Here is a 25,826-nt window from a genome sequence, read left to right on the forward strand (position 1 = left end):
TATCGAAAGCGCTCCGTAACTTTTGAGATCATTGGAATGACTTTGAAGGTGTGTGTGTGTGTGTGTGTGTGCGGTGTGTGTGTTGTGTGTGTGTGTGTGTGTGTGTGTGGGCGTGCGTGCGTGCGCGCGTGCAGTGCGTGCGTGAGTGCGTGATCGAGTCCATGAGCATTGTACATTTATTATTATTGGTGTTTGTTTAATGCCTGCAATCCCAGTTTCCTGCCCTGTCCAATGCCGTACTGTTCAGGGGCGGACGAGGGGGAGGGGGGGGGGGGGGTTCTGGGGTTTCCGGACTCAGCCAAAAAATAAAAATATTTTTGTGTGTTTTTTGGGGTTGAGTTTCAATTTTTGGGGTATTAATCAGTGACAAAATCTGCTGCCTGAAACTGGTAATGATCATCCTCAGAATGCACCAGATTGCACTGACCATTTTGCATCCTTTTTTTCAACATTTTCCGGGGGGGCATGCCCCCGGACCCCCCTAGCTTCGCGCCGTCGGCTCGGCGCTTCGCGTCTTCGCTTCACACCCATATCTTCACAATATAGGCCTACTTTGGGACCCCCCCCCCCCCCCCATAAAATGAACTGATCCGCCCCTGCTGTTGATGACTGCGGTGATGTACAGATCTGTCAGTGGTGTTTTTTTGTAGGCTAATGCCTGCAATCGTTTCTGCCGTGTCAGTGTCGTACTGTTCAGTGATGACTGCGGTGATGCCGTAGGCCTACAGATCTGTCGTGGTGTTTGTTTAATGCCTGCAATCTTTCCTGCTGTGTTCCATGTCAGTCGTACTGTTCATGACTGCGGTGATGTACATATCTGTCAGTGGGTTTTTTTTAATGCCTGCAATTGCTTTCCTGCCGTCACGAGTGTTCAATGTCGTAACGGCTGCGCGTGTCAGTTTCGCTCAGTCTTTCCCTCAATCCTAGGTTACCATACCAAAGAACAACGTTGAAGGCTAACTCAGACTCTTATTTACTGTCTGTTAAGATACACGATCGGTTTCGCCCGTACGTTTGAGACGGACCGCCCGAAACTGACCAACAAACGCTCACAGAACTTACGAAAGAGAATCTGACTCGATATGGACGTAGTGTTCACTCTAAAATTCAGTTTATCATCGATTAACTTTTTGTCTTTGACTGAGTCACCTCGAGGACTAGTCTATCACATCAAACGTAACAAACACAGCGCTAATGTTTGAAGGATCGCCCGCTCTGTAGGGTTTTTATTTTTCTTGGCGCTTATTCTTTATTTTCGGCAAATCACGCTAAAAGACGTAAGGGAAATCACTCTATTTGGCTAAGTACTGCTGCCATTTGTCACCTCGCCACTCGCCGCGAGAAAGAAGAGCAACCGAATCAAGTTATTTGTGTCATCACAGTGGAATCAAGGTAAACAGAAAAAATGTCCTTAGCGATACAGACACATTAAAACACAAAAGCGTCTTCCGTAACCGCCACAGCAGAGTGTTTTTAGCCAGCTTTTTAATCAGAACTCCAACTAAAACCACGAGCTGGTGGACTGTCCACACGACAATCAGCAGTGAACAGTACATGATCTTTTTAACAAATTGTAGAGCAAGGAAAGTGGAGGGAAAACTTTTAACATCACCATGTCCCAAAAAAGAAGTTATTTTTAAATAGACGCTGCACTCTCCCAGTTTTCGTTGCGACGATAGCCAATACTCAGTCGATCCTGCAAGTACCAGATCCAGCTCCAGCAAAATAACAGAGTAGTCTACTTGATTTTGCATGATTTTATTCCAAACCAAAGAAACAGCCAGATGAACACACGCACAAAAGAAATTCTGCAAGCAAACCACGAAAATAATCTTGTTGCTTTCGTGTCTGTTATGAAGTTTATAACTTCAAGTCACGCACACTCACATGATATATGAGTTGTTCTTCAGTACTGGTGACAGAAAGGGGGAAAAGTGGTCAAAAGTCAAATCTCTAGTTTTGTCTTTGAAATATAGCTTTTCATAAAGCAGAAATACTGTAGTATCTGATGTACATAAGAAAAAATCACTGGTTCACATGGTTCTTACATAATCTAACTTTTAAAGCTGGTTCTTGTGTGTCTGTGTGTATGTTTGTATGATGACGATGGGACCCGAAACGGCTGCACGGACTGAGACAGGAATTGCAGAGAATGTTCTTTGCCACTCGAGTCGTGTCATAGGGTACTTTTGGAATAGTAAATTTGAAAGGATTCTTTAAAAAAAACGGCGGAAAACATTATATACCCTGTGAGCTATCGAGGATCCTCCCCATCTGGGCTGTAAAGACGTTTTCAAATGGTTAACGGGCACACTCGAAGCACATGTAGCGAAGTTATGTTGCCAAATCATCAAAGATCAACATTTCACTACACGGATCGATGCACACAAAAGTCGACCGAAGACTACTTACTAGCAGACTAGCAGACGACAAGATCAGTGATTTAGATCAGTATTTAGATCAGTGAGAGCAATCCGTTGAAGAACAGTTACTCCGCTTATTCGTCTTCAGTTAAGCTTATTTCCCATGCCATAAGTTTCCTTGCACATCTGCAGTCGCGTAGTGAAATGAACTAATGTCATCGGAAGATTCTTCTCAGTCAATGATCAAAGCACAGTAAGTTCTATGCTGACAAAAGTCACTTCAGGAAAACACGACCATTGACTTCATTTATGAGCCCAAAGGTAACAATATCGACAAGAATGTACGCATTTGACATTAAATGAAACATTCCTAGACAGTTTCCAACTCACCAGATCTGCCAAAGAGCCTTCATTCGTGAAAAACGATGATTTTAATCCGACAGGTATCGGAAACAATCTCTTGGTAACCTGCGTTTCTCCTTCCGAAGCGACGTGACGGCACCACATTTGTTTGTTTATGACTGTTTATCGCGAAACAACACAATTGAAATTTGTGTGTAAAATATCAGAAATGTGTGGCGTGTAATCTCCGAATGAGTCGTTATCTGCGTTTCGATGGTAATTAAGTTAGCTTTGAGTTACTTTGAATCGAAGGCGAAGGTAACCTGCGTTGCATGTGGGACGGCGTGAGCAAATTTGATTGCAATATTTTATACAGCAAGTAAATTTCAATGATTCTTGCTCAGTCTTGTAGATCTGTTATGCAGTGTTTTGGTAGTGTATCTGCTTTTTGGTTCACGTAAGTGTAGCCTATGCGATGCTAACTTTTGTCTGTCTGTGCAAAGTTTTTGCAAAGTGCAAGCGCTTGCACAGCAGTCTTCATTGCGCCGTACTAAAAAAAATCTAGAGGGACTGTATCCTATCTTTGTGCACAGCTGGTTAAAAGGAATCATTATCTCCGTTAATACAAATATCTGTCACCACTTTTTAAAATATAAGCTTTTATTTTTATAAACCACATTTATATTGTTCCACAAACATTGATCGCCAAAGCAATCTTCTCTCTCAAAAATCAATGCTAATTATTATGAATCCATTTAAGAGACTGAATAATCTTTTTTTCTCCTTGTCTACTCCACTGATCGAAAGTGAAGGGTGGGCGCAAAATATGACGAAAAGTAGGGGGTGGGCGTTTACTCGATACGGGGTGAATACAAGGTAGTTTACGGTACATCGCATGAGCATAGCCCAATATCTTCTGATTTTAAAACTGCACACAAGTATCTGGTGTACCAATACTGGTTTAGTCACAGAGCTTTTGTTGTGAAGCTGTGTGTGTGAGTGAGTGAGAGAGATCTTGCTTTTCTCTGCTTCCTAAAATTGATTAATCATTTTTTTTTCAACACAGCAACGCTTTGAACCCTGATCAGCTCTGGACCTGCCACGCCTTGAAGAGAGAGCTGCTTTGAACGGCCAACACCTGGAACAGTGAACAATCAGCAACAGTCAACGCCTTGAACAGCTGATCTAGATTTGTCAGCACCTTGATCCTAGAAGTGCCAGAAACTGTCTGCCCCTTTCACAGTGAACAGTCAGGGACCGTCAACAGCTTAAACAGTGAACAGTCAGGGACCGTCAACAGCTTAAACAGTGAACAGTCAGGGACCGTCAACAGCTTAAACAGTGAACAGTCAGGGATCATGGCTTCCCCCAACAGCAAGGAGGAAGGAGACACGTCAGCTCTTCTCTCAGATGTCAAGATAGAGATTGATGTCGCAGAAGAGTGTTGGCACATCACTCAAACACATCCACATGGTAAGGCCAATTATAATGTGGAGGCGGGAATGAAGGGGGGGGGGGGAGGAGTAGTAGGGGAGTAGAGGGGAAGAGGAATGGTTGATTGGTTGAAGGAGGTGGGGTGAGGGGTTAATAAAAAACAAACACAATAAGGACTGGCTGATCAATATACAGTCGAGACCGGATGTAAGAAAGTCGTCGGGACCCACTTTTTGTCTTTCATACATCCGGTCTTTACTAAATCCGGTTAACCGGATGTATGAAAATATTGTGGATTGACTTTCATACATCCGGCCACGCGTCTGTTACTTGATAAAAGTAGGTTTTTTTTCATATCATTTTTTTATTTGTATTTGTTTTTTTATGTTTAAATGTTTTGATACATATATCCTTGTTAGAAGAAAAGGTTTGTGAATAACAAGTGGAAAAGTACATGTACTTACATACACTGACACAGTCAGGACAACCGATAGAAAGAGCAACTGTTTGTGTAAGGAACTGTTCTGCTTTGCATAAGGCCGTGCACTCTCCCCCCCCCCCCCCCCCCCCCCCCCCCCCCCCCCCCGTCCCTCTGTGTGTGTGTGTTTGTGTGTGGGCAGGTTTCACGGTATTGAGACATTCTATTGACTGCACAATGTGCTCTGATTTCTAACTTGCTGAACCAATTTTCTCAGTGTTTTTTTTTATATGCAATGCACAAATGTGTCATTTTGAATACAATTCTGAAAAAAAAAATCGTTTGAGTTGTTTTGTTGGCATTTTATGCACATGTGTTTGGTAGCGATCGTGTGAATCCTGACAGACGCCATTTCCTTCTGCATGACAGAAGCCAACCATTGATGTGAAAATTGAAACGAAAAGGCACTCAATTCACACTGAATGGTCATATTTGATAGCAGAGCTGCAATATGTAACCATACAAAAAAAAAAAAAAGCACAAATATGAATTTTGCATTACATATTTTGCACACAAAAAATCGAATCGAGAACTGGAAGCTGTCTGTCCGAAAAACTAAGTCTTCACAGATAAACCAAGTAAGCTTATTTTACCACAAGAAATGATAACATGATTTTATTTTGACATTGAAAACACACCTTTATAGTCTGTACTTCATAGGAAAGCATTTACAGTAAAACCTGAGTCTAGCGGACCCTTGTTGTAACGGCCACCTGCTACATACGGACAGTTTATCATGGCACGAACACGATTTCAACAATAACTAACCTTTAACGGGCGGACACCTGCCACTTACGGACGCGGACACGATTTTTCGGACCGTAGGAAGTGTAAACACTGTCACAAACGGACACAACGTACATAAAAACGCAACTTCGAAAACTCGACTGTTATGCAGTCAGTGCTCGGCATCCGTCGCCGTAGCACAAATGGTTGTTGATTGGTTGTCCTGTCCCTTTTCTGACCAATCAGTGGCTTGTTTAGATGGAGACCCACTTTCGCTCACTCACTTTCGCTTCGCTCACTTTCGCTTCGCTCACTTTCGCTTTTCCGCATTGTGGATACAGTCACAACCAAAAGAAACAGTAGACTACTGTGTTTGAAAATGGAATCTCCAGCAGGAAAAAGAAAAGCGTTGACTTTAGAGCAGCGTGTCGCTGCCTTGAAAAAACTAGATAGCGGCCAATCATGCCGAGATGTGGCGAAGGAGATGGGATGTGGTAAAACACAGATCGCGAGGATCAAATCGGAAAAAGAAGACGTGATGATCTCTCTCTCTCTCTTTGTAAGCAATCGTTCGAAGGAAACAATAGTTAACACAGCTAAATTTTTGTTCCATGCATTTATGCTGAGACTAGAAAAACTGAATGAAACAAGAGCTGACCCAATTTGGTCGAGACACACTGCGGAATTTCCCGTTGAATGACTGATGAAGAGTCAGCTATTTTTAGCTTTGTGACGTCCGACTTGCGTAAGTTTGAATGCACAGTGTGTGTAGGGAACGGGGTAGGTGTGGGGGGGGGGGGGATGTTGTTGTTGTTGTTGTTGTTGTTGTTGTTTGCTACATGTATCATTTGTTTACTCACATTTTCAGTGAGTCTCATGTTCAATCCAATAAATACATACTACAGGACTGACAAAAAGTGTCTTGTTCATTTTACGTGCTCTTTGTAAAATATTGCCCCGGCTCCTCCACCTGTGAAGAAGGGACACCTGTCTAATAGGGACACTATTACCATTCCCCAAGGGTGTCCGTTAGAGACAGGTTTTACTGTACAATGACCGAAATTTCGCGAAATTCCGCGCCGTGTCCATTTCTTGGAATGTCCGACCGTCGTCTGTCAGGGGTTTCCAACGATCGCTACTTTCACTTTCGTTGTCATTTTCGGGCAATCCTATGCCGTATGTGACATATTACACACTTTTCACAGTTGAGGCCGAAGGCGTGATTTGTGATTATTTTTTCAGGTGAGATTTTATTGTTTTTGTTGCCTTTTTGTCGAGTAATATGCCGTCTGTCAGCCAACGATCGCTACCACACGATCGCTACCTCTTCATGCTCGATCAGATTTTTAGCTTTTTCAATGATTATAGAAGTTTGATTAACGTTTCCTTTGCAGTTCTGGATCGGTAGGGTAAAGGTATCTAATTTCGACATAAGATCTTGGGGGTACCTAAATCCGACCGATTTTCCAAGTCACATCAATGACGAGGTGCGCACGTCATCACAACAGAAGGAATGCCATTCATACACGGGCCATTCATGAACCGGTTGATGACGCGACTTTACGGACCAATCGTTTTGTCGCGAGAGTTATTTGCGTCATCGGCACCGCGGCGCGAAAATTTGCCTTGCAAGTGTCTTCTAAAGTTTTAACGTTGAGGGGGGAATCGAGACAAGGGTGTGGTGTATGTGTGTGTGTGCGTGTGTGTGTAGAGCGATTCAGACCAAACTACTAGACCGATCTTTATGAAATTTTACATGAGTGTTTCTGGGAATGATATCCCCGGACGTTTTTTTTTCTTTTTTTTGATACATACCTGTGATGACGTCATATCCGGCTTTTTGTAAAAGTTGAGGCGGCACTGTCACACCCTCATTTTTCAATCAAATTGATTGAAATTTTGGCCAAGCAATCATCGACGAAGGCCGGACTTCGGTATTGCATTTCAGCTTGGTGGCTTAAAAATTAATTAATGACTTTGGTCATTAAAAATCTGAAAAGTGTAAAAAAAAATTATAATTTATAAAACGATCCAAATTTACGTTCATCTTATTCTTCATCATTTTCTGATTCCAAAAACATATAAATATGTTATATTTGGATTAAAAACAAGCTCTAAAAATTAAAAATATAAACATTATGATCAAAATTAAAGGCACAGTAAGCCTCCCGTAAACCATCACAGATACGGTCAGGCTTTTACACACAGTACAAACACCCTTTCATTTAAACACTCACCGATTGAGAACATCCTAGGTGCCCTCCGTAAAGAGCGAACAATTTTCAAAGAATTTATTTTTGCGTGGTTTATCTTACCCCTGAGCCATCGTGAACTCGTGTCATCCAGTTTCAATTTTTCACAATGTAGTCGTCAGTTAGTCATCTGAATGTGACTCGATGTGAGCTTATCTACAATAGCACGTTTTTATGCACGAAACAAACGGCTGTGGTTCACAAGAACTCTAGCGATGGCTTTTGACTGTTGAGAGGAATGGCGATATGCACTGTAAACCGTCGTCTGCGACGACCCTTGCGTGACCCTGCTTCCGGGCTTTTCTGATCTTGTCTTGATGAAAAACAAATTCTTTTATGATTAAAGAATTTTGTAACAAGCTGTCAATTTATTATTTAGATTTTAAAAGTTAGGTCTAGCGCAAAAACGCACCACGGTCCAAAAACATTCTGATAATCATCGATCCACGGCTATCGACAGTTTACATCGATAGAAGGGAAGTAACTCATTTTTGACCTGAGTTCAGAATGGGTCCAAAAAGTGTTCGAGACAATCTGCAAAATTAATTCTTTAAAAATTGCTCGCTCTTTACGTAGGGCACCTAGGATGTTCCCGTTTGGTGAGCGTTCAAATGGAAGGGTGTTTGTACTGTGTGTAAAAGCCTGACAGTATCTGTGATGGTTTACGGGAGGCTTACTGTCCGGGCGTGATTTCCGGTATCATATTCATAACAGCCGTCCCGGCCAGCACCAAAACGAGGCGCAATTGTTGTTAAGGAGAAGTCCACGAAAATAAATTCTTTGAAAATTTCTCACGCTCGACAGAAAGCAGCCAGGATGTTCCCGTTCGGTGAGCGTTCAAATGGAAGTATGCTTGTACTGTATGTAGACGCTCGGGGAGCTCTGTGATGGTTTACGGGAGGCTTACTGTGCCTTTAAATTTTCGAAATCAATTTAAAAACACTTTCATCTTATTCCTTGTCGGTTCCTGATTCCAAAAACATATAGATATGATATGTTTGGATTAAAAACACGCTCAGAAAGTTAAAACGAAGAGAGGTACAGAAAAACGTGCTATCCTTCTCAGCGCAACTACTACCCGGCTCTTCTTGTCAATTCCACTGCCTTTGCAACGAGCGGTGGACTGACGATGCTACGAGTATACGGTCTTGCTGAAAAATGGCATTGCGTTCAGTTTCATTCTGTGAGTTCGACAGCTTGACTAAATTTTGTATTTTCGCCTTACGCGACTTGTTCTTCTTTGTTTCTGTTTTTCGACGGCATAATTGGATGACCAAGCAGGCACGGCTACCTACTAAAGTCGTGTTGAGGCAGGCTTTGTTTAGGGATCCTTCTATCTCCCCCCTCCTTATGTGAGGAGAGTAGTTAGGGTACCCACAGTCTTTGGTGGTAAGCCTTCAGTTTGTGTGCGTCACTTATGTGCGTGTTTTTTGTTGTGTGTTTTTTCCACTTAAAATAAAAGTAGATTTGTTTAACATTCTGTATTCATATATGTATGCAATTGATTATTATTTTATATCAAAATGAGTGAGTGTCTTTTTATGAACAAAAAAGTGTTCCTTGTTAATGAAACAGGTATCTTGGCTCTTCTTGCCGTTTTCTAAATTAGGGGGTATCGATAGTATAAGTTTATTTCTGCCATTAAAAAAATGACAAAGAAGTACTTATTTGTTTTTATCTTGTACACACATAAATACACTTTCAAAACATGTGACTTTTGTTAGTGTATGGAGACCTTGAAATGTGAAAAAAAACATTTCGCCGGCCGGTTTAGGTGAAAATGGCGTTCTGATCAAGGACATCTGCATGCAAACATATAGACAGCCTCAGGCAAGGAACTTTGTTGTGAAAATCTGTTATATGTTTAAACTTTATGTAAATCATTTAGTATTAGTGGTTTTCTGTCTTCTTTCTGGAGTCAGGCTTGCATCAAGTTTGTTTGATAGATTTTCACGTTTTGGGGGCAACTTTCGTTTCGCTTGATTTTCTATGGAAAAAAAGACTCTGCGTATAATTTTTTTCTTTGTTTTGTGTGGTACTGATCCTAATTAATTACAATAACATCCATGTTCACAGTATTTCACAGTTTTATGTTTGACTGGAAGTGTGAGAAAATGGGAAATGGCTGAAATCAATACCGTGAAACCTGCCTGTGGCTCAACTGTATTGTGTGTGTTCCCTCCACAACCCTTTTGCGCTTTTGACAATGTTTTTGGTCGTGGAAGCTTTGTAATGACCGTTGGCGTAGCAAATAACATTTTCTGAGTTCTCTCTCTCTCTCTCTCCAAAACGCACACATTTATAACACACACACACACGCACGCGCACAACAACAACATAAAAAACAAGTCGTGTAAGGCGAAAATACAATATTTAGTCAAGTAGCTGTCGAACTCACAGAATGAAACTGAACGCAATGCCATTTTTCAGCAAGACCGTATACTCGTAGCATCGTCAGTCCACCGCTCATGGCAAAGGCAGTGAAATTGACAAGAAGAGCAGGGTAGTAGTTGCGCTAAGAAGGATAGCACGCTTTTCTGTACCTCTCTTTGTTTTAACTTTCTGAGCGTGTTTTTAATCCAAACATATCATATCTATATGTTTTTGGAATCAGGAACCGACAACGAATAAGATGAAAGTGTTTTTAAATTGATTTGGACAATTTAATTTTGATAATAATTTTTATATATTTAATTTTCAGAGCTTGTTTTTAATCCGAATATAACATATTTATATGTTTTTGGAATCAGCAAACGATGGAGAATAAGATAAACGTAAATTTGGATCGTTTTATAAATTTGTATTTTTTTTTCACAATTTTCAGATTTTCAATTACCAAAATCATTTATTAATTTTTGAGCCTCCAAGCTAAAATACAATACCAAACTCCGGGCTCCGTCGAAGACTACTTGACCAAAATTTCAAGCAAATTGATCGAAAAATGAGGGCGTGACAGTGCAGCCTCATTTTTCAATAAATGCCGGAGATGACATCTTCAAAGACATTTATCAATAAAATGAAAAAAACGTTCGGGGATTTCATACCCATGAACTCTCATGTCAAATTTCATAAAGATCGGTCCAGTAGTTTAGTCTGAATCGCTCTACACACACACACAGACAGACAGACAGACACACACACGCACATACACCACGACCCTCGTTTCGATTCCCCCTCGATGTTAAAATATTTAGTCAAAACTTGACTAAATATAAAAACTGAGTCACACCCACGACCAATGCCTCTGGTTCTAATTGTACAAAAAAATGCCTTCCTGGGCTATTATGGCTCTTCAGTCATGACAAATTTATAACAGGCTAAAATGACTGAATAGACAAACAAAACAGATTATTAATGGAGTTAAACATAAAATCAGTTTAATGGATAAAATCAACAACAACAACAAGAACATAAAAACAACAACAAGAACATAAAAACAACAACATAAAATACAACAAAATAAAATACAACAACATAAAATACAACAACATAAAAAAAAACATAAAAAGATAACAACTGATTCACATCCTTGACCAATGTCTCTGGTTATAAATGTAACAAAAATGCCTTCTGGGCTTTTATGGGTCTTCGTGACGAATTTGTAACAGGTTAAAAAAAATGATGGAATGGAGAAACAAATTAAACAGAACAACTCGTTGACAGCTGTAGAATCTGGATACAAATCAGTTGGTGGGGAAGTTTTCAGGGCATCCTCATTTGGTGACTTGGGTCTACTTTCGTTTTCTTACAACCGGTCTTGCAACAACGCATTTGTGCTGCTCGGGACCAGAGATTTGCTTTCATACAACCGGACTTTTATACATCCGATTTTCATACAACCGGAAAATTCTAAGTAATAACAAAGAGTAGCTTCTGCCGGGACCCTGCCTACCCCTTTCATACATCCAGACTTTCATACATCCGGTGTTTTATACATCCGGTCTATACTGTATTCAGATTGCCAGCTGTAGCAGTGAGTTGGGGTCTTGACACAGTTTAGACTTTACTGAATGTTGCTTTTAAAATCGCCTGTTTCTGCTTTCAGGTATGTTGAATCAGCAAGCAGAATGCCATCACCCAAAACAGGAACCAGGAGAAACATTTAATACAGTGCATGCTTTGGAAGGACAAGGTGTAGTCAGCACTCACAGTGATACCTGGCTGAAACAAAAGACAACAGACCAGCACAGTGGTACCGCTATTTTTTATTTTTCACCAATATGAGCCACACAGGTCTAAACTGAGATGGAAGTAGGTTTAGTGACACTATTATGAGTAAGGTTAACCTTTCTGCATCATAAGGCTAAATGTGTAATGTCTTCATAGCACCACATGTACTTAAAGTCATACAAATATTGGCAAATGGATCAAAATAGCCATCAAGGCTGATTTTTAAATGTTTAATAAGGCTGTCTTAAGCATCACTTTCTCCCCAGTTGGGAAAACTTGGGCAGCTCTGTTAAAAGGGCGGCAAGTTTGTATGTGTGTAGACAACTGCATGAAAGTGTGAAACTGTTCATCAAAGAATTATAATAAGACCACTTGCTATACAAACATGCAGTGTACACTTATTCATTTCAGTCACTTTGAGTTTTACTGAGTGGTGCCTTTAAAATTGCCTGCTTCTGCTTTCAGTCTCGGGTATGGTTAATCTTGAGCAGGAAACAGGAGAAAAATGTTATGCTATTAACAGATTACAATCAAATAACTTGGGTTTGCTTTCATTTTCCAGTGCCAGTCACAGGGGTTGTAGCCACAGATACAGCTACCATGCCTACAGTGCAGACATTGGAAGGACAAGCTGCAGACAGCGCTCATAGTGATACCTGGCTGAAACAAGAGGAACCTTCAAGTGCTGAGTGTGATACCTGGCTGAAACAAGAGGAACCTTCAAGTGCTGAGTGTGATACCTTGCTGAAACAAGAGGAACCTTCAAGTGCTGAGTGTGATACCTGGCTGAAACAAGAGGAACATTTAAGTACTGAGTGTGATACCTGGCTGAAACAAGAGGAACATTTAAGTACTGAGTGTGATACCTGGCTGAAAAACGTGGAATATCCAAATACTGGTTGTGATGCTGTGCTTGAACGAGGTGGTAGTCCAAAGCAATATATATTTACACATGCAAGAGCTAAGAAACATGCACACACCACATGTGGTGCTATGTTCACACAGTCTGGACCTTTGAAGGTCCCCACGGTAACACCTGCACGAGACAAAAAGTGTGCATGTACAGAGTGTGATGCTTGGTTCACATGTTCTAGTCAGTTGAGCCAACACATGTTGAAACATTCAGGTGTAAAAAATGATGCATGTGGAGAGTGTGATGCTAAGTTCACACAGTCTAGTGTGTTTAAGCGACACAAGTTGATCCATGCAAGAGTGAAAAGGTATGTGTGTACAGAGTGTGATGCAAGGTTCAGACAGTCTGGTGATTTGAAGCGGCACATGTTTACACATACAGGGGTGAAAAAACATGCATGTTCAGAATGTGATGCAAGGTTTACACAGTCAGGTACTTTGAAGGGGCACATGTTAACACATAAAGGGGTGAAAAAACATGCATGTTCAGAATGTGATGCAAGGCTTACACAGTCAGGTACTTTGAAGGGGCACATGTTAACACATACAGGGGTGAAAAAACATGCATGTTCAGAATGTGATGCAAGGTTTACACAGTCAGGTACGTTGAAGCGGCACATGTTAACACATACAGGGGTTAAACCGATTGCATGTACAGAGTGTGGTGCTAGGTTCACACAGTCTGGTGATTTGAAGCGGCATCTGTTAACACATGCAGGTGTGAAAAAGTATGATTGTACAGAGTGTGGTGCTAGGTTCGCACGGTCTGGTTCTCCAAAGGAACACATGTTGACACATACAGGAGTGAAAAAGCATGCATTTACAGAGTGTGGTGCTAGGTTAACACATACAGGAGTGAAAAAGCATGCATGTTCAGAGTGTAGTGCAAAGTTCACACTGTCTGGTCATTTGAAGCGACATATGTTAACACATACAGGTGTGAAAAAGATTGCATGTACAGAATGTGATGCTAGGTTCGCACAGTCTTCTGATTTGAAGCAGCACCTGTTGATCCATGCAGGAGTGAAAAACTATGCATGTACAGAGTGTGATGATAGGTTCAGAAGGTCTAGTCATTTGAAGAGTCACATGTTAACACATACAGGAGTGAAACAGTTTGCATGTACAGAGTGTGGTGCTAGGTTCACACTGTCTAGTACTTTGAAGCGACACATGTTTACACATACAGGTGTGAGAAAGCATGCATGTACAGAGTGTGATGCTAGGTTCACACGGTCTAGTCATTTGAAGCGACACATGTTAACACATACAGGAGTGAAACAGTATGCATGTAGAGAGTGTGGTGCCAGGTTTGCACGGTCTTTTACTTTGAATCAACACATGTGTACACATACAGGAGTGAAAAAGTATGCATGTTCATAGTGTGATGCTAGGTTTACATACTCTTGTCAAATGAAGCAACACATGTTGGCCCATTCAGCAGTCAAAAAGTATGTATGTAAAGAGTGTGATGCCAGGTTCAAACTGTCTGGTACTTTGAAGCGGCACATGTTAACCCTTAGGCTGGTTGTCACGACATATGTCGCGCTACTGGCTCAGCCTGTTTGGTCGGTTTTTGAGATTTAATACCTCACCTATATATGATATATAAGTAAGCCCCATCTTTTGATACCAGTTTGGTTTACCTTGCTTCAAGGTCAAGGTCACAGGAGCTCTTCAAAGTTGGATGGTATACATATTTTGAAGTGACCTTGACCCTGAACTATGGAAGATAACTGTTTCAAACTTAAAAATTATGTGGGGCACATGTTATGCTTTCATCATGAGACACATTTGGTCACATATGATCAAGGTCAAGGTCACTTTGACCCTTATGAAATGTGACCAAAATAAGGTAGTGAACCACTAAAAGTGACCATATCTCATGGTAGAAAGAGCCAATAAGCACCATTGTACTTCCTATGTCTTGAATTAACAGCTTTGTGTTGCATGACCTTGGATGACCTTGGGTCAAGGTCACATGTATTTTGGTAGGAAAAATGTGTAAAGCAGTTCTTAGTGTATGATGTCATTGCTAGGTTTAGCTGAAGGTCAAGGTCATGTCAAGGTCAAGCATGTGAGTCGTATGGGCTTTGCCCTTCTTGTTTGTTATTTTTCTCTCTGTTAATTCACCAGTGGCTATGTAACATGTGTTACAGAATTGCACCAGTGTAAGGGTTAACACATACAGGAGTGAAAAAGTAACAACTGTGTAATTTGAAGCAAAACAAGTGGACCCATCCAGGAGTGAAACAGAATGCATCTCTCTTGTCTGATCATGTAATGATGTCACAGTCAAATTTCCACAAAATATGCAAAATCCATCAAGACATTTAAAGTCTTGTGAGTAACAAGGACATTTATTGGAAATTGGAATTCCTCTGCTGTAACCTCATGAATATTAATGAGTAGCACATGGACCAATCGCTGGGTAATGCCAGAGATTGTTCCAGCCAGCTTAGCGTGGATGATTTCCCTTTAACCTCGTTCGGTCACTCTCTTCTTTGTCTACCTACAGACAACATCATTTTTGCTCTGTCTCTACTTTTGACGTATTCTTCGTCTTTTTCTAACTTCTCTTCTTTATACTTCCTTCTCGCTCTCTTGTGTCTTCTATTCTTCTACTTGGTTTAAACTGTTTTATTCAAAGTTTGTGCATTATTTACAAAAAAACGCTTATTGAGTAAACAACAACAAGCATAATGCTTATAGTGGTGTTTACAGTTTTCTAGAAAATTACATATAAATGGCGGCTATTGTACAGTTTAAATGAAAAGCAAGCAAACATGAAAAGAAAATTGAATGAAAATTGTACATCAGAACAAAAATCCGTTTAAGAATACATATATAATATTTATGGTATTAGCGAGTAAGAGATAGAGAGGGAGGGGGAGAGTGAGAGAGAGGGGGAGAGAGAGACAAGTAGACGTATCGATTGTGCTTTCACTTTACATGTTTATCTGTTCAAAACGGCCGGACTGTCCAATAAATTCCTGTACTGTTAAAAAGATTTTTTTTTAAATTTTTGTTTGCAAGGAGGGGTTTCCATGAAGTAGAATATCTGTGTGTATGAGGTTGTTGGTTAGTTTGTTGATTGTGTTGTTTCTTGCAGCTAAGTGTAAACGGCATTCTAGTAAAAAGTGTGTTGCAGTTTCTGTTCCATCACCACAGTCGCATATGCTGTTTTCCGCAAGGTGTCCCTCAACTAAGTCTTTCTTTAGATCACTAATTTTATGTCTCATTTTTGTGTGGATTATTTGTGTTTGTCGGCTGCCACTGTAGAAGTAAACGGGAATTTGTGTGTCGTCTTTTGTTAAGTAATGTTTAAATTCCCCGAGGGAGTCGGTTAACTGTATTTGTTCAGGTAGTTGGTTCCAGAGTACTGTTGTCGAAGGAAAAAAGGATGTTTTGTACGTTTCTGTTCGATGTGGGGGTATACTTCGTTCTAAGGGGCGGCGTCTGTGGTAGGGTTTGTTGGCTGCTATGAGAGGTGGGAGTGCTGCTTGTAGGTATGAGGGGGTCTTGTCGTGGATAATTTTATGGAACATTGTTAGTTTATGACGGTTACGCCTTTCAGATAATGATTGGAGTCCAGATTCTCCGTAAAGCTTAAAATGACTGGTTCCACGGACAGCTCCGGTGATTGTTCATATTGCATCTAGGTTTAACTTTTCGAGTTCATCTGTTAGGGTTTTGCTACAATTGTCCCATACTATGTCGCAATAATCAAAGTGTGGTAGAATGAAGGATTTAAACATAATTTCCAATGATTTTCGACTAAGTCTATATTTGTATGTACGCAAGCAAGCTACGAGAGTTCTGCATTTTGCAACAAGAGATTTTATATGTTCATCCCATTTACAGTTGTTTTGTATTACTAATCCTAAGTGTTTGTGATTTTGGGAACTTTCAAGGATGGTATTGCCAAAGTTTAGATCTGCGATATCAGGGGTTCTTTGTGTACAAAAGTTCACCAATTCAGTTTTTGCATGGTTAAATGCTACCTTCCATGTTTCTGCCCAATTAACAATTTTTTCAAGATCTGAGTTTAAAATTTCGGCACGGATGTTGTGATTGGCTAAAGACAAGTACATACTAGTGTCGTCAGCAAAAAGCTTAATCGTAGATTCTATATCACGTACAATGTCGTTTACATAAATTAAGAAGAGCAAAGGTCCAAGCACTGAACCTTGAGGAACTCCCGCTGCTACTGGAAGATAAGTTGATTTACTGCCTTTTAACACAACTGCTTGCTTTCGATCTGTTAGGTAGTCTGTAAACCAGTTTAATAATGGCCCATTAAATCCAGCAGCTTCGAGTTTGTGCAATAAGCCCCGGTGCCAAACTCTATCGAATGCTTTGGATATATCAAAGAAGATTGCTTGGGTAGTTATTCTATTATCGAGTGATTTGCATATGTCATTGTATATTGTAAGAAGCTGGTAAACAGTTGAGTCTCCAGGGATGAAACCGGACTGCGACTCTGTAATGATATTGTTTTGTGTTAAGTAGTCAAAGACGTGAATTTGTATACATTTCTCTAGTGTTTTGCCAACACAGCTTAGGAGAGAGATTGGACGATAATTACTACATGTATCTTTGTTTCCCTTTTTATGAACTGGTGAAACGTGGGCTATTTTCCAAACTGACGGAAAAAGTCCTTCACGTAAAGACCGATTAAACAGTGCAGTTAGGCTGTCACAAATCACTTCGCAGCTCTCAATTAAAATTCTATTGTGGATTTCGTCTGGACCGACTGCTTTTGTTTTGTCTAGTTTGTTAATCGTATTTGTAACTTCTTCGACTGAAAGTGTGAGAGTGTTTATTCTGCAAGGAAGCCTTGGTACTTCAGGAATGTCTGACATATCGTCTTCGACAATGGACTGTTGGATAAAGAAGTCGTTGAACAAGTTTGCTTTTTCTAGGTTAGTATAGTAGGTTGTTCCGTTTGACGTCAAAGGAGGAATTTCATTGGGGTTTGATCCTTTCTTTGATAAGTTTCCACCAATTTTTAGTACCAAAGTTATCTCCACTGGATACTTTTTTGTCTAATTCTTTCATATATTCTAATTTCCGATTACGAATTGTGTCAGTATAATTATTGCGAGTCATACGAAAGTCAGGGTTCGTACGCTCCTTGAATCTCCTTGAATCTCCTTGAATTTTCAACCCCCCTTTTCAAGGACCTTGAATCTCCTTGAATTTGGAGAAAATGGTCATTCTTGTGTTTAACCTCCTTGAACCTCCTTGAATTCTGAAGTGCAGGCAAAAAAAAAATGTTAATATTAAAGTTTTTCAGCAATTTATATCGATTGTGTGCGTGTTGTGTGCAAGTCATGTGTCGTCTGCCATCGTGCGAAGGGAAGTTGAAACCGATTACTTCCCCTTCATTCGGGTAGCTTTTAGCGCCATTTCTGAAGAAGCAGTGTGTCGATTCATTGTGACAGCGTTTCAAGCCATCGCCGGTCGAAAATCGTAGTCATGCCGGGTGGAAAGTGCTTTTTTAACCCACGATGGCTGGAGGAAAAGGAATACAAGGATTGGATCCAGCGGGATTGCGACAAATACAAGGCTTTTTGCAAATGCTGCAAAGCACGTGTGGATATTTCAGTGATGGGCAAGTCAGCCCTGGTTAGCCACGCAAAAGGAAAGAAACACACAAATAATTTAAAAGCGTCTGCACCTGTAGTCCCAATTGGTGTCTTCCCAATACAACAGATTTCTGGACTATGTCATGACTGACCATAGAGCTGAGTTCCGGGATTTTGATCACACAAAGGAAAGCGACAGACTGGATGTGCTCCTCCACAGTCACCTGGCAAACAAGAAGCAGTTCCAAGCGCTGTGGACGGTCATCCGGCTCCTGCTGCTTCTCTCCCATGGCCAGGCGACTGTGGAGAGAGGTTTTTCTGTCAACAAGGAGACCAGTGCTGACAACATATCAGAGCTGGGCCTTGTTGCCCGTCGTCAGATTCTCAACCACATCAGGCAGGTGGGGGGAGTGCTTAAAGTGGACATGAGCAAGGAACTGCTCATGTCTGCTTCTTCTGCCAGAAGCAGGTACCAGCAGTTTCTGGATGAGGAAAAAAAAGAAAATGAGGCTGTGCGAGCAGGTGCGAAGCGGAAGCGAGTGGAGGATTCAGTCTCCGACCTGAAGCTAAAAAGGGTCCGCCTGGAGGAGGAGGGCACCCACTTGCAGAACCGGGCAGACCAGCGAGCAGAAGACGCTGAAAATGATGCCATAAACTCACTCAGCATCATCGCCGAGTCAAATGCCCTTCGCAGGCGGGCAAAAGAGAAGAGAGCCAGTGTCTTTCTGATGCAGAAAAACATAGACGATGAAATGAAGCGAGTTGACTCTCTCTAGATCCACACATGATACCTGATAGAAAAGAACAGTCAATAGTGTGTTAACTCCCACTAGTATTTTTAAGATGATTATTCAGCTTCCTTTTGAATTTTTGAATTTAAAAAAGTAAATAAATGTTTTTGTTTTACTTTACGTTTCTGGTTTGAGCTTTGAATGCATGGTTGATGAAAGTTTTTCCACGTGTACACCTATGCAATTTGACCTCCTTGAACTCCTTGAATACTCCTTGAAAACTCCTTGAATACTCCTTGAATTTCACTGTCAGGTGTCTGTATGAACCCTGAAAGTGTTCCCAAGCCTCAGGTGTGTTTAGTCGCACTGCTGTATCATGAACTGTTCTTTTTTTGTCGCGTAGTTTTATAATTTCCTCTGTCATCCATGGTGCGTCTTGATCGCGAACAGTTATTGTCTTTACTGGCATGCATAGTCTTGCGACACTTAACAGCTTTTCGGAAAATGACCTGGCAGCTTCGTTGACAGTGTGTAGCGTAGCAATGCTCATCCAGTCGATTTTCCTCAGTTCGATAAGGAATTTTTCTTTGTTTAATTTGGAATAGTTAAATATTGTTCTTTTAGATGCAGAAGTTTTATGTATGTGTTTCTTAATTGTCGCACATGGCACAGAATGGTCGCTGCAAATAGGGGGAAGAACGTTAATGCTTTGCACGATGTCTACACTCGAGGTAAGAATAAGGTCAATGCATGACGATGTTGTTTCTGTAACGCGGGTCGGAAATGTAACTAATTGTTGTAGACTGTTTAAAGTGATAATGTCAAGAAGATGCTGCGACGGGTTGTTTGTAAAATCTGAATTGAAGTCGCCAAGAATAATAAACATATACTCTGAAGCGGCAACATTTTTAATTGACTGATCGATGAGTTTCTAGTATTCTACATTAGAGTTAGGCGGCCTATAAAATGTACCTATTAACAGCGTATCCTGGTTTAATCTAGTTTCAACCCATACGGCCTCAAGCTGGGGGATCAGAAGGTCATGCCTTGGTTTGCACACAAGACTGTTTTTCACGTAAACTGCTACCCCGCCGTGGGGGTCGTTAGGTCTGTCTTTACGAATTGGGGGGTGATAACCTTTAAGATGAATGTCGTCGTTAGAAGTGGTCTCCGAAAGCCATGTCTCTGAGATCGTTATAATATCGTGGGTACTAGTCTCTGTTTCTATTATATCTAATTTGTTTCTGATACTTCGAGCATTTATGTGTATAACAGATAGCTCGCTAGGTTTCTTAGTTCGTGACGGTCCAGGGTTCGGGTGAATGTCGCCAGCAAGGCAGATCAGATAGCTGGCAAGGTTAATAAGTATTATATAGGAGAGGGATACGCTAACTGGTGCAATGTGGGTAAGTTGATTACGTGGTTTAATAGATTCAGCTTGTTGTGTCACATTCTTGGATGGGGCTGCCTTTCGACCGAATAGATGCGATTTAAAGAATGTTTGGTTAGATAAACAATGGAGTAACAACGCAAGAGGACAGCCTTCTTTGCCCATAAAAAGCAATGCGAGAAAAGAGTAAATATTTGAAATATTCAAAAAGTTCAATTTTTTATTGGACAGGCCGACCGCTATTGAGTGATAACCCCCGATTCTGGCCCTGTAACAGGCTAGTGATACAGACATTATGTCACAGTTTCGCTGAGGAACACAAAAGGAGACGGGGCCAGAAGCGGTGGCGATCGTTCACACTGGTCTCTCGGAGGAAGCACACACTTGGACGGAGAAAAAAATGTCTCTATCAGGAAAGGAGAAAGAGGACAGTTGAGTGAACAGAGCAGAAATATCGAAGTTCTAAGTAGGAATGACATTTTTAGGATTACGTTCAGTGTATAAATTGGAACAGAGCGATTTTGTTTGTTTGTTTGTTTGTTTATTTGTTGCTTAACGTCCAGCCGACTACACAGAGCCATATCAGGACGAGGAAGGGGGGGATGAAGGGGGCCACTTGTCAAGCGATTCCTGTTTACAAATGCACTAACCCATTACTTGTGTCCCAGCAGGCTTTAGTAAAACTAAATTAATACCTACTGGAAGATTACCAGTTTCCAGTATGTTAAAATAGGCTTAACCTATCTACTGCTGGACTTACATCAGAACACTAACAGATTAAACTATACATGACTGAATCGCGAGACAAGCGGCAAGAGAAGAGATGTTTGGAAAAAATACAGGTGAATGAGCAAGAAGGCAGAAAAAAGAAAAGAATTCATGAAGAAAAAGAGAGCATGACAGGAAAGAGGAACCAAAAATCTACCTAACAGCAAACTAGAAAGCTCCTGCGGTTCCAAAAACAGGAGGGGCCTTTAATTTCATAACCGCAGTGCCCCACTGCGGGAGGAACAGAGCGATATGACTATGTGAAAAAGCAACTGTAAAAGAAAAACAAGAAAGAAAAAAAGTAAATACAAACAATAAGGAAAACTCGCAAAGAACCAACAGAAAGGAGAACAACAACAATGAAGTACGATCACAAACAAAAGGTGTTCATGAAAGTCAAGGGTAGAGTTGAGTTTGAGCAGCAATGCGAATACAATCAAATCAGACGAACTAGGTATCTTGGTGGGCATTTGCAGTGGTGTTTGTACATATATATACAAAAGCGGGCTCGCGGACAATAGTAAACGGTAAGTCAGTCGTAACATAGAAGCGGTTAGATAGGTGTTCTCATGGATACAAAAAGATAGAAATAAGAATACAACCACAACAACAACTATGCCTATGCACTCACCCACACAGTAAGTCAATCGAAGGATAATAGTCTAAGTCAATCGTAGGATAAATGTACTTATGGGTACAGAAAGTATTCATACAATAATGTCAACCACGACAACAGCCATGCACATACACTCACGCACGCACACACACACACACGCGCACGCACACACGCTCACACACACACGCACACACACACACACACACACACAGTGGTTGTCATGTGGCTGTCATGTCTCGATGGCTGACTTAATGAATTTGGTGGAGCGCCATGAGATCTTAGCGAGCATACAGTCTGACTTCGCGCATGGTGGTCAGTCTGTGCACTGTTTCGCCTTTCTTGATGAAAATGGCCCCATCCCTGGTCCATGTGCCATCAACTTTCTCTTCTCTGAGAAGCTCACGACACTTCGCTGCCATCTCGGCTCGAATCTTGGTCAGGTCCTCGTTGATGAACACTGATGAGGCTGACTGCTTGGAGCCTGGCCTGGTGCTGGAGGGCAGGGGCGGCCAGTGTAGATCTGGAAAAAGCTTTCCGGTGTCAACATCCTTCAACGAATCAAGGCTCTCGTGGACCTCATGAGAGCCTCTTTCCAGCGGTAGGACGACAGCTTCACAATGATGGAGCGGGGGCGGGTGCCAGTATCGTCAGACATCTTCCCGACCCGATGGCTGCGGTCGATGGCGTCTGGCGGCAGCTCCACACCGATGCTTTTGGCCAGAGTGGTTACAAGGGCGTCCGTGTTTTCACCCGGTGCTTCGGGTATCGGACATACCCGGACGATGTTACGTCGTCCATACTGCTCGAGATTATCGACCTGGTCTTTGAGCTGTGTTATCTCGTGCTCTTGCTTCTCTATTGTCTGTCGTAGAAGTGCGACCTCCTCCTTTAGCTCACTGCACATAGCATGAGCTAGCATCTGCTGAATCTCCGGGTCGCGGAGTGCCACCCTGAACTCCTCCCTGATGGACATGGCGGGCGGATGAGTTTCCGCGCTTCCCTCCGCCTGCGTAATGGTCGGGGTCGTCGTCGAGGTAGCTACCGTCCGCACAGGAGCGTTTGGCGTCCTCGCCGTCGTCGGACAAAGGAGAAGAAGCGACACGCTTTCCCACAACAGACATGAGCGATGGAGAACAGTATGATGATATTAAGACCGCTGTGACTGCTGTGAACAAGTTCGCTCTCCCAGCCAATGGGTTGTTCGGTCACTAGAGCAGTGGGGCAGTAAGACACCGGGGCACTGGGTCACGAAACGACAAGAGCGTGTCAAGCGTGTCAAGCACGGTGTCTCAAAAAGCACGTGATAACAGTAAAGTACAAATACACAGATCGCTTGTCGATGGTGCCCGAGGCTAGTCGATTCAAGTCAAAGTCAAAGTGAGACAAGCGAGATAGTCAGAGAAGGGCGAAGAAACACGCGAGGGTACAGTTGTACACATTTTTTTAAAGAAAGTACTCACTGTTTGAAGACATTCAACACTTTTGCACACGAATATGCAAAGTACAGAACATGTACAGAACTCGCAGCACTGAAGTTTGTGAAGCACATAAAGCATAGCATCACAATAACACCTGCAACTTTTCATGTCCAAGAACGTAGCATCTCCCACAAAACACAACGACGCATTGCAGAGCTCAGACACGAACATACCCCTCCGCCATTAGCGACCTTGTATTCTTCTACTTGATTCCGTGTCTTCGCTTCAACGAACAGTAAGGTACTGTGATTCATTCTATTTCTTCGTTGTTGATCTTATTTTGCCGTGATGCCAGGAAAGCACGTCGTGATTGTTGGCCGTTCTATTGGCGGGCGGCTACGGACGGCGGTTTACAGTCTAACAGACGCTCGTTTGTCCCCCGATTTCAAACTTGTGGGAAAGGTCGATTCAGTAAAGTTTTTGTGTTAGCTGGTCGGATTATTGCAGTTGCAGTTGCGCCTGTGATAGCAGCTCGAACCAGGGCTCACGTCATCATTTCTAAGCTTTTACCTTGACAACGTGCCACTTTGTGTGTAATAAAACGAATGAATGACGCCACTCTGGAAGAAAACCACGCCAGTTACTCAAAAATGTATAATCATGCTGTGGACCTTTTTAACACCGATCTCGCATCGTCCGTGTGCGGCATCCCTTCCGTTTCTTTCTGGAACCACAACGGAAAGTTTGACCGATCAACTTCAAATTGGCAACTTGGTTCGAAATTCCTTTCTGATGGAATACATCTTTCCCCCCAGGGTTTGCACCAGTTTTATTAATCAGGTCGCGGTGCCTTGTTGGCTTGCAGATTAATTTTACTTAAAGGTAGTGTCTAAAAAGTGGAACCTTCAACACAGACACACCCAAAAATTAAAATTCGCAAAAGCAAGGTTCCCGCGTTAAAATTGGGAAAAAAATCAGAAAAGGGTAAAACGCAACAAGTTTTGCATCTCGGAGGAAAGAACGATATGTTTCCTGACAACGACGTTATGGCATGCTGAACAATGCAGGTGTCATTGTATTGATATGGGTGGATGATCGAAGAGTGCCAGCTAGCTGGAATGTTTTCTATTAACCCTGCCCCCTCGTCTTATCAAGCAATGAGATCTGCTTGTTGCTTTGATGTTTTGCTTTGATGTTTTGCTTTGCGTTCCTAGTTACAGTTGGATTGTGCTTGCCTATGCTTGAGTTTGCAAGAGAACTTTGCGAAACATGCGAGAGAGTAAACGTGTTTTGCTTTGGTAGTGGTCTCTCTCCACATAAGTCACGACGTACTTAAAACAAACAAATATAGCTCAATACGTGCCCCCCGCGGGTTAGGGGGAGTCCCATATTGGTTGGGACGAGAAAGAATTTACCCGATGCTCCCCAGCATGTCGTAAGAGGCGACTAACGGATTCTGTTTCTCCTTTTACCCTTGTTAAGTGTTTCTTGTAAAGAATATAGTCAATTTTTGTAAACATTTTAGTCAAGCAGTATGTAAGAAATGTTTAGTCCTTTGTACTGGAAACTTGCATTCTCCCAGTAAGGTAATATATTGTACTACGTTGCAAGCCCCTGGAGCAAATTTTTGATTAGTGCTTTTGTGAACAAGAAACAATTGACAAGTGGCTCTATCCCCTCTCCCCCCTTTCCCCGTCGCGATATAACCCTTCGTGGTTGAAAACGACGTTAAACACCAAATAAAGAAAGAAATCTCAATACGTGGCCACCTGTCTTTGGTTGGGTATAGGCGAAGTGGAGGATGGAAGGTAGAGACCGGAATAAAGATCAACATGCCTGAAGCTGCTGCTGTTGTGTAGCATGTGTGGCCTGCATGGAGAGAAAGACGTGTATGCCCACCAGCAAAACATAGTCCACAGCGTGTTTTTCTTGCTGCCAAATTTACAAACAATAAAACAAAGCTGGTCACCCAAAACCTTGTTCATTTTGCCTTCAAAGTGTGTATGATTCAGAATGGTTAGTCATTGTGTGTTGATCTGGGAGGTGTAAGAACAAGATAGGGGTCAAAGTCCAATGGTCAGAAAATCGCCACAGCGCTCTCTCCTCTCTTTCTCTGACAATAATCTTTCATACAAAAACATTAACCAAAAAAATAACAAAAAATGCATATAATCAACAACAATCCCAAAACCAATGAGACTATGAATGAATCAAAAACACGTAAAAAATGTGTGTGCTGTTACTCAACTTGTGTGCTACAGCATTGATTTTACCTTCAGAGTGAAGGCCGTCACAACACTGATTTTACTCATACAGCCAAGGCCGTCACAACACCGATTTACCAACACAGTCAACTTCACAACACTGATCTAACCAACAAAGCCAAGGCTGTCACAACACTGATCTAACTAAAAAAAAAAAGCCAAGGCCGTTACAACACTGATCTAACCAACAAAGCCAACACTGATCTAACCAACAAAGCCAAGGCCGTTACAACACTGATCTAACCAACAAAGCCAACACTGATCTAACCAACAAAGCCAAGGCCGTCACAACACTGATTTAACCCACACAGTCGAGGCCGTCACAACACTGACTGATTTAACTAACAAAGCCAAGGCCGTCACAGCACTGA

General features: G+C 41.7%; 1 protein-coding gene across 1 annotated transcript; it reads left to right on the top strand.

Annotated features, from left to right (window-relative positions):
* Positions 1-1,257: 1,257 nt before the first annotated feature.
* LOC138965144 (uncharacterized) lies at positions 1,258-25,166 on the top strand. Its single transcript, XM_070337267.1, has 4 exons — positions 1,258-1,392; positions 3,772-4,178; positions 11,641-11,787; positions 12,328-25,166. Exon 4 carries the CDS (start codon positions 18,412-18,414, stop codon positions 19,042-19,044), a length of 633 nt encoding a protein of 210 aa, XP_070193368.1. The 5' UTR covers positions 1,258-1,392; positions 3,772-4,178; positions 11,641-11,787; positions 12,328-18,411; the 3' UTR covers positions 19,045-25,166.
* The last annotated feature ends 660 nt before the right edge of the window (positions 25,167-25,826 follow it).

The sequence above is a fragment of the Littorina saxatilis genome, linkage group LG4, assembly GCF_037325665.1.
Source record: "Littorina saxatilis isolate snail1 linkage group LG4, US_GU_Lsax_2.0, whole genome shotgun sequence".
NCBI lineage: Eukaryota > Metazoa > Mollusca > Gastropoda > Littorinimorpha > Littorinidae > Littorina > Littorina saxatilis.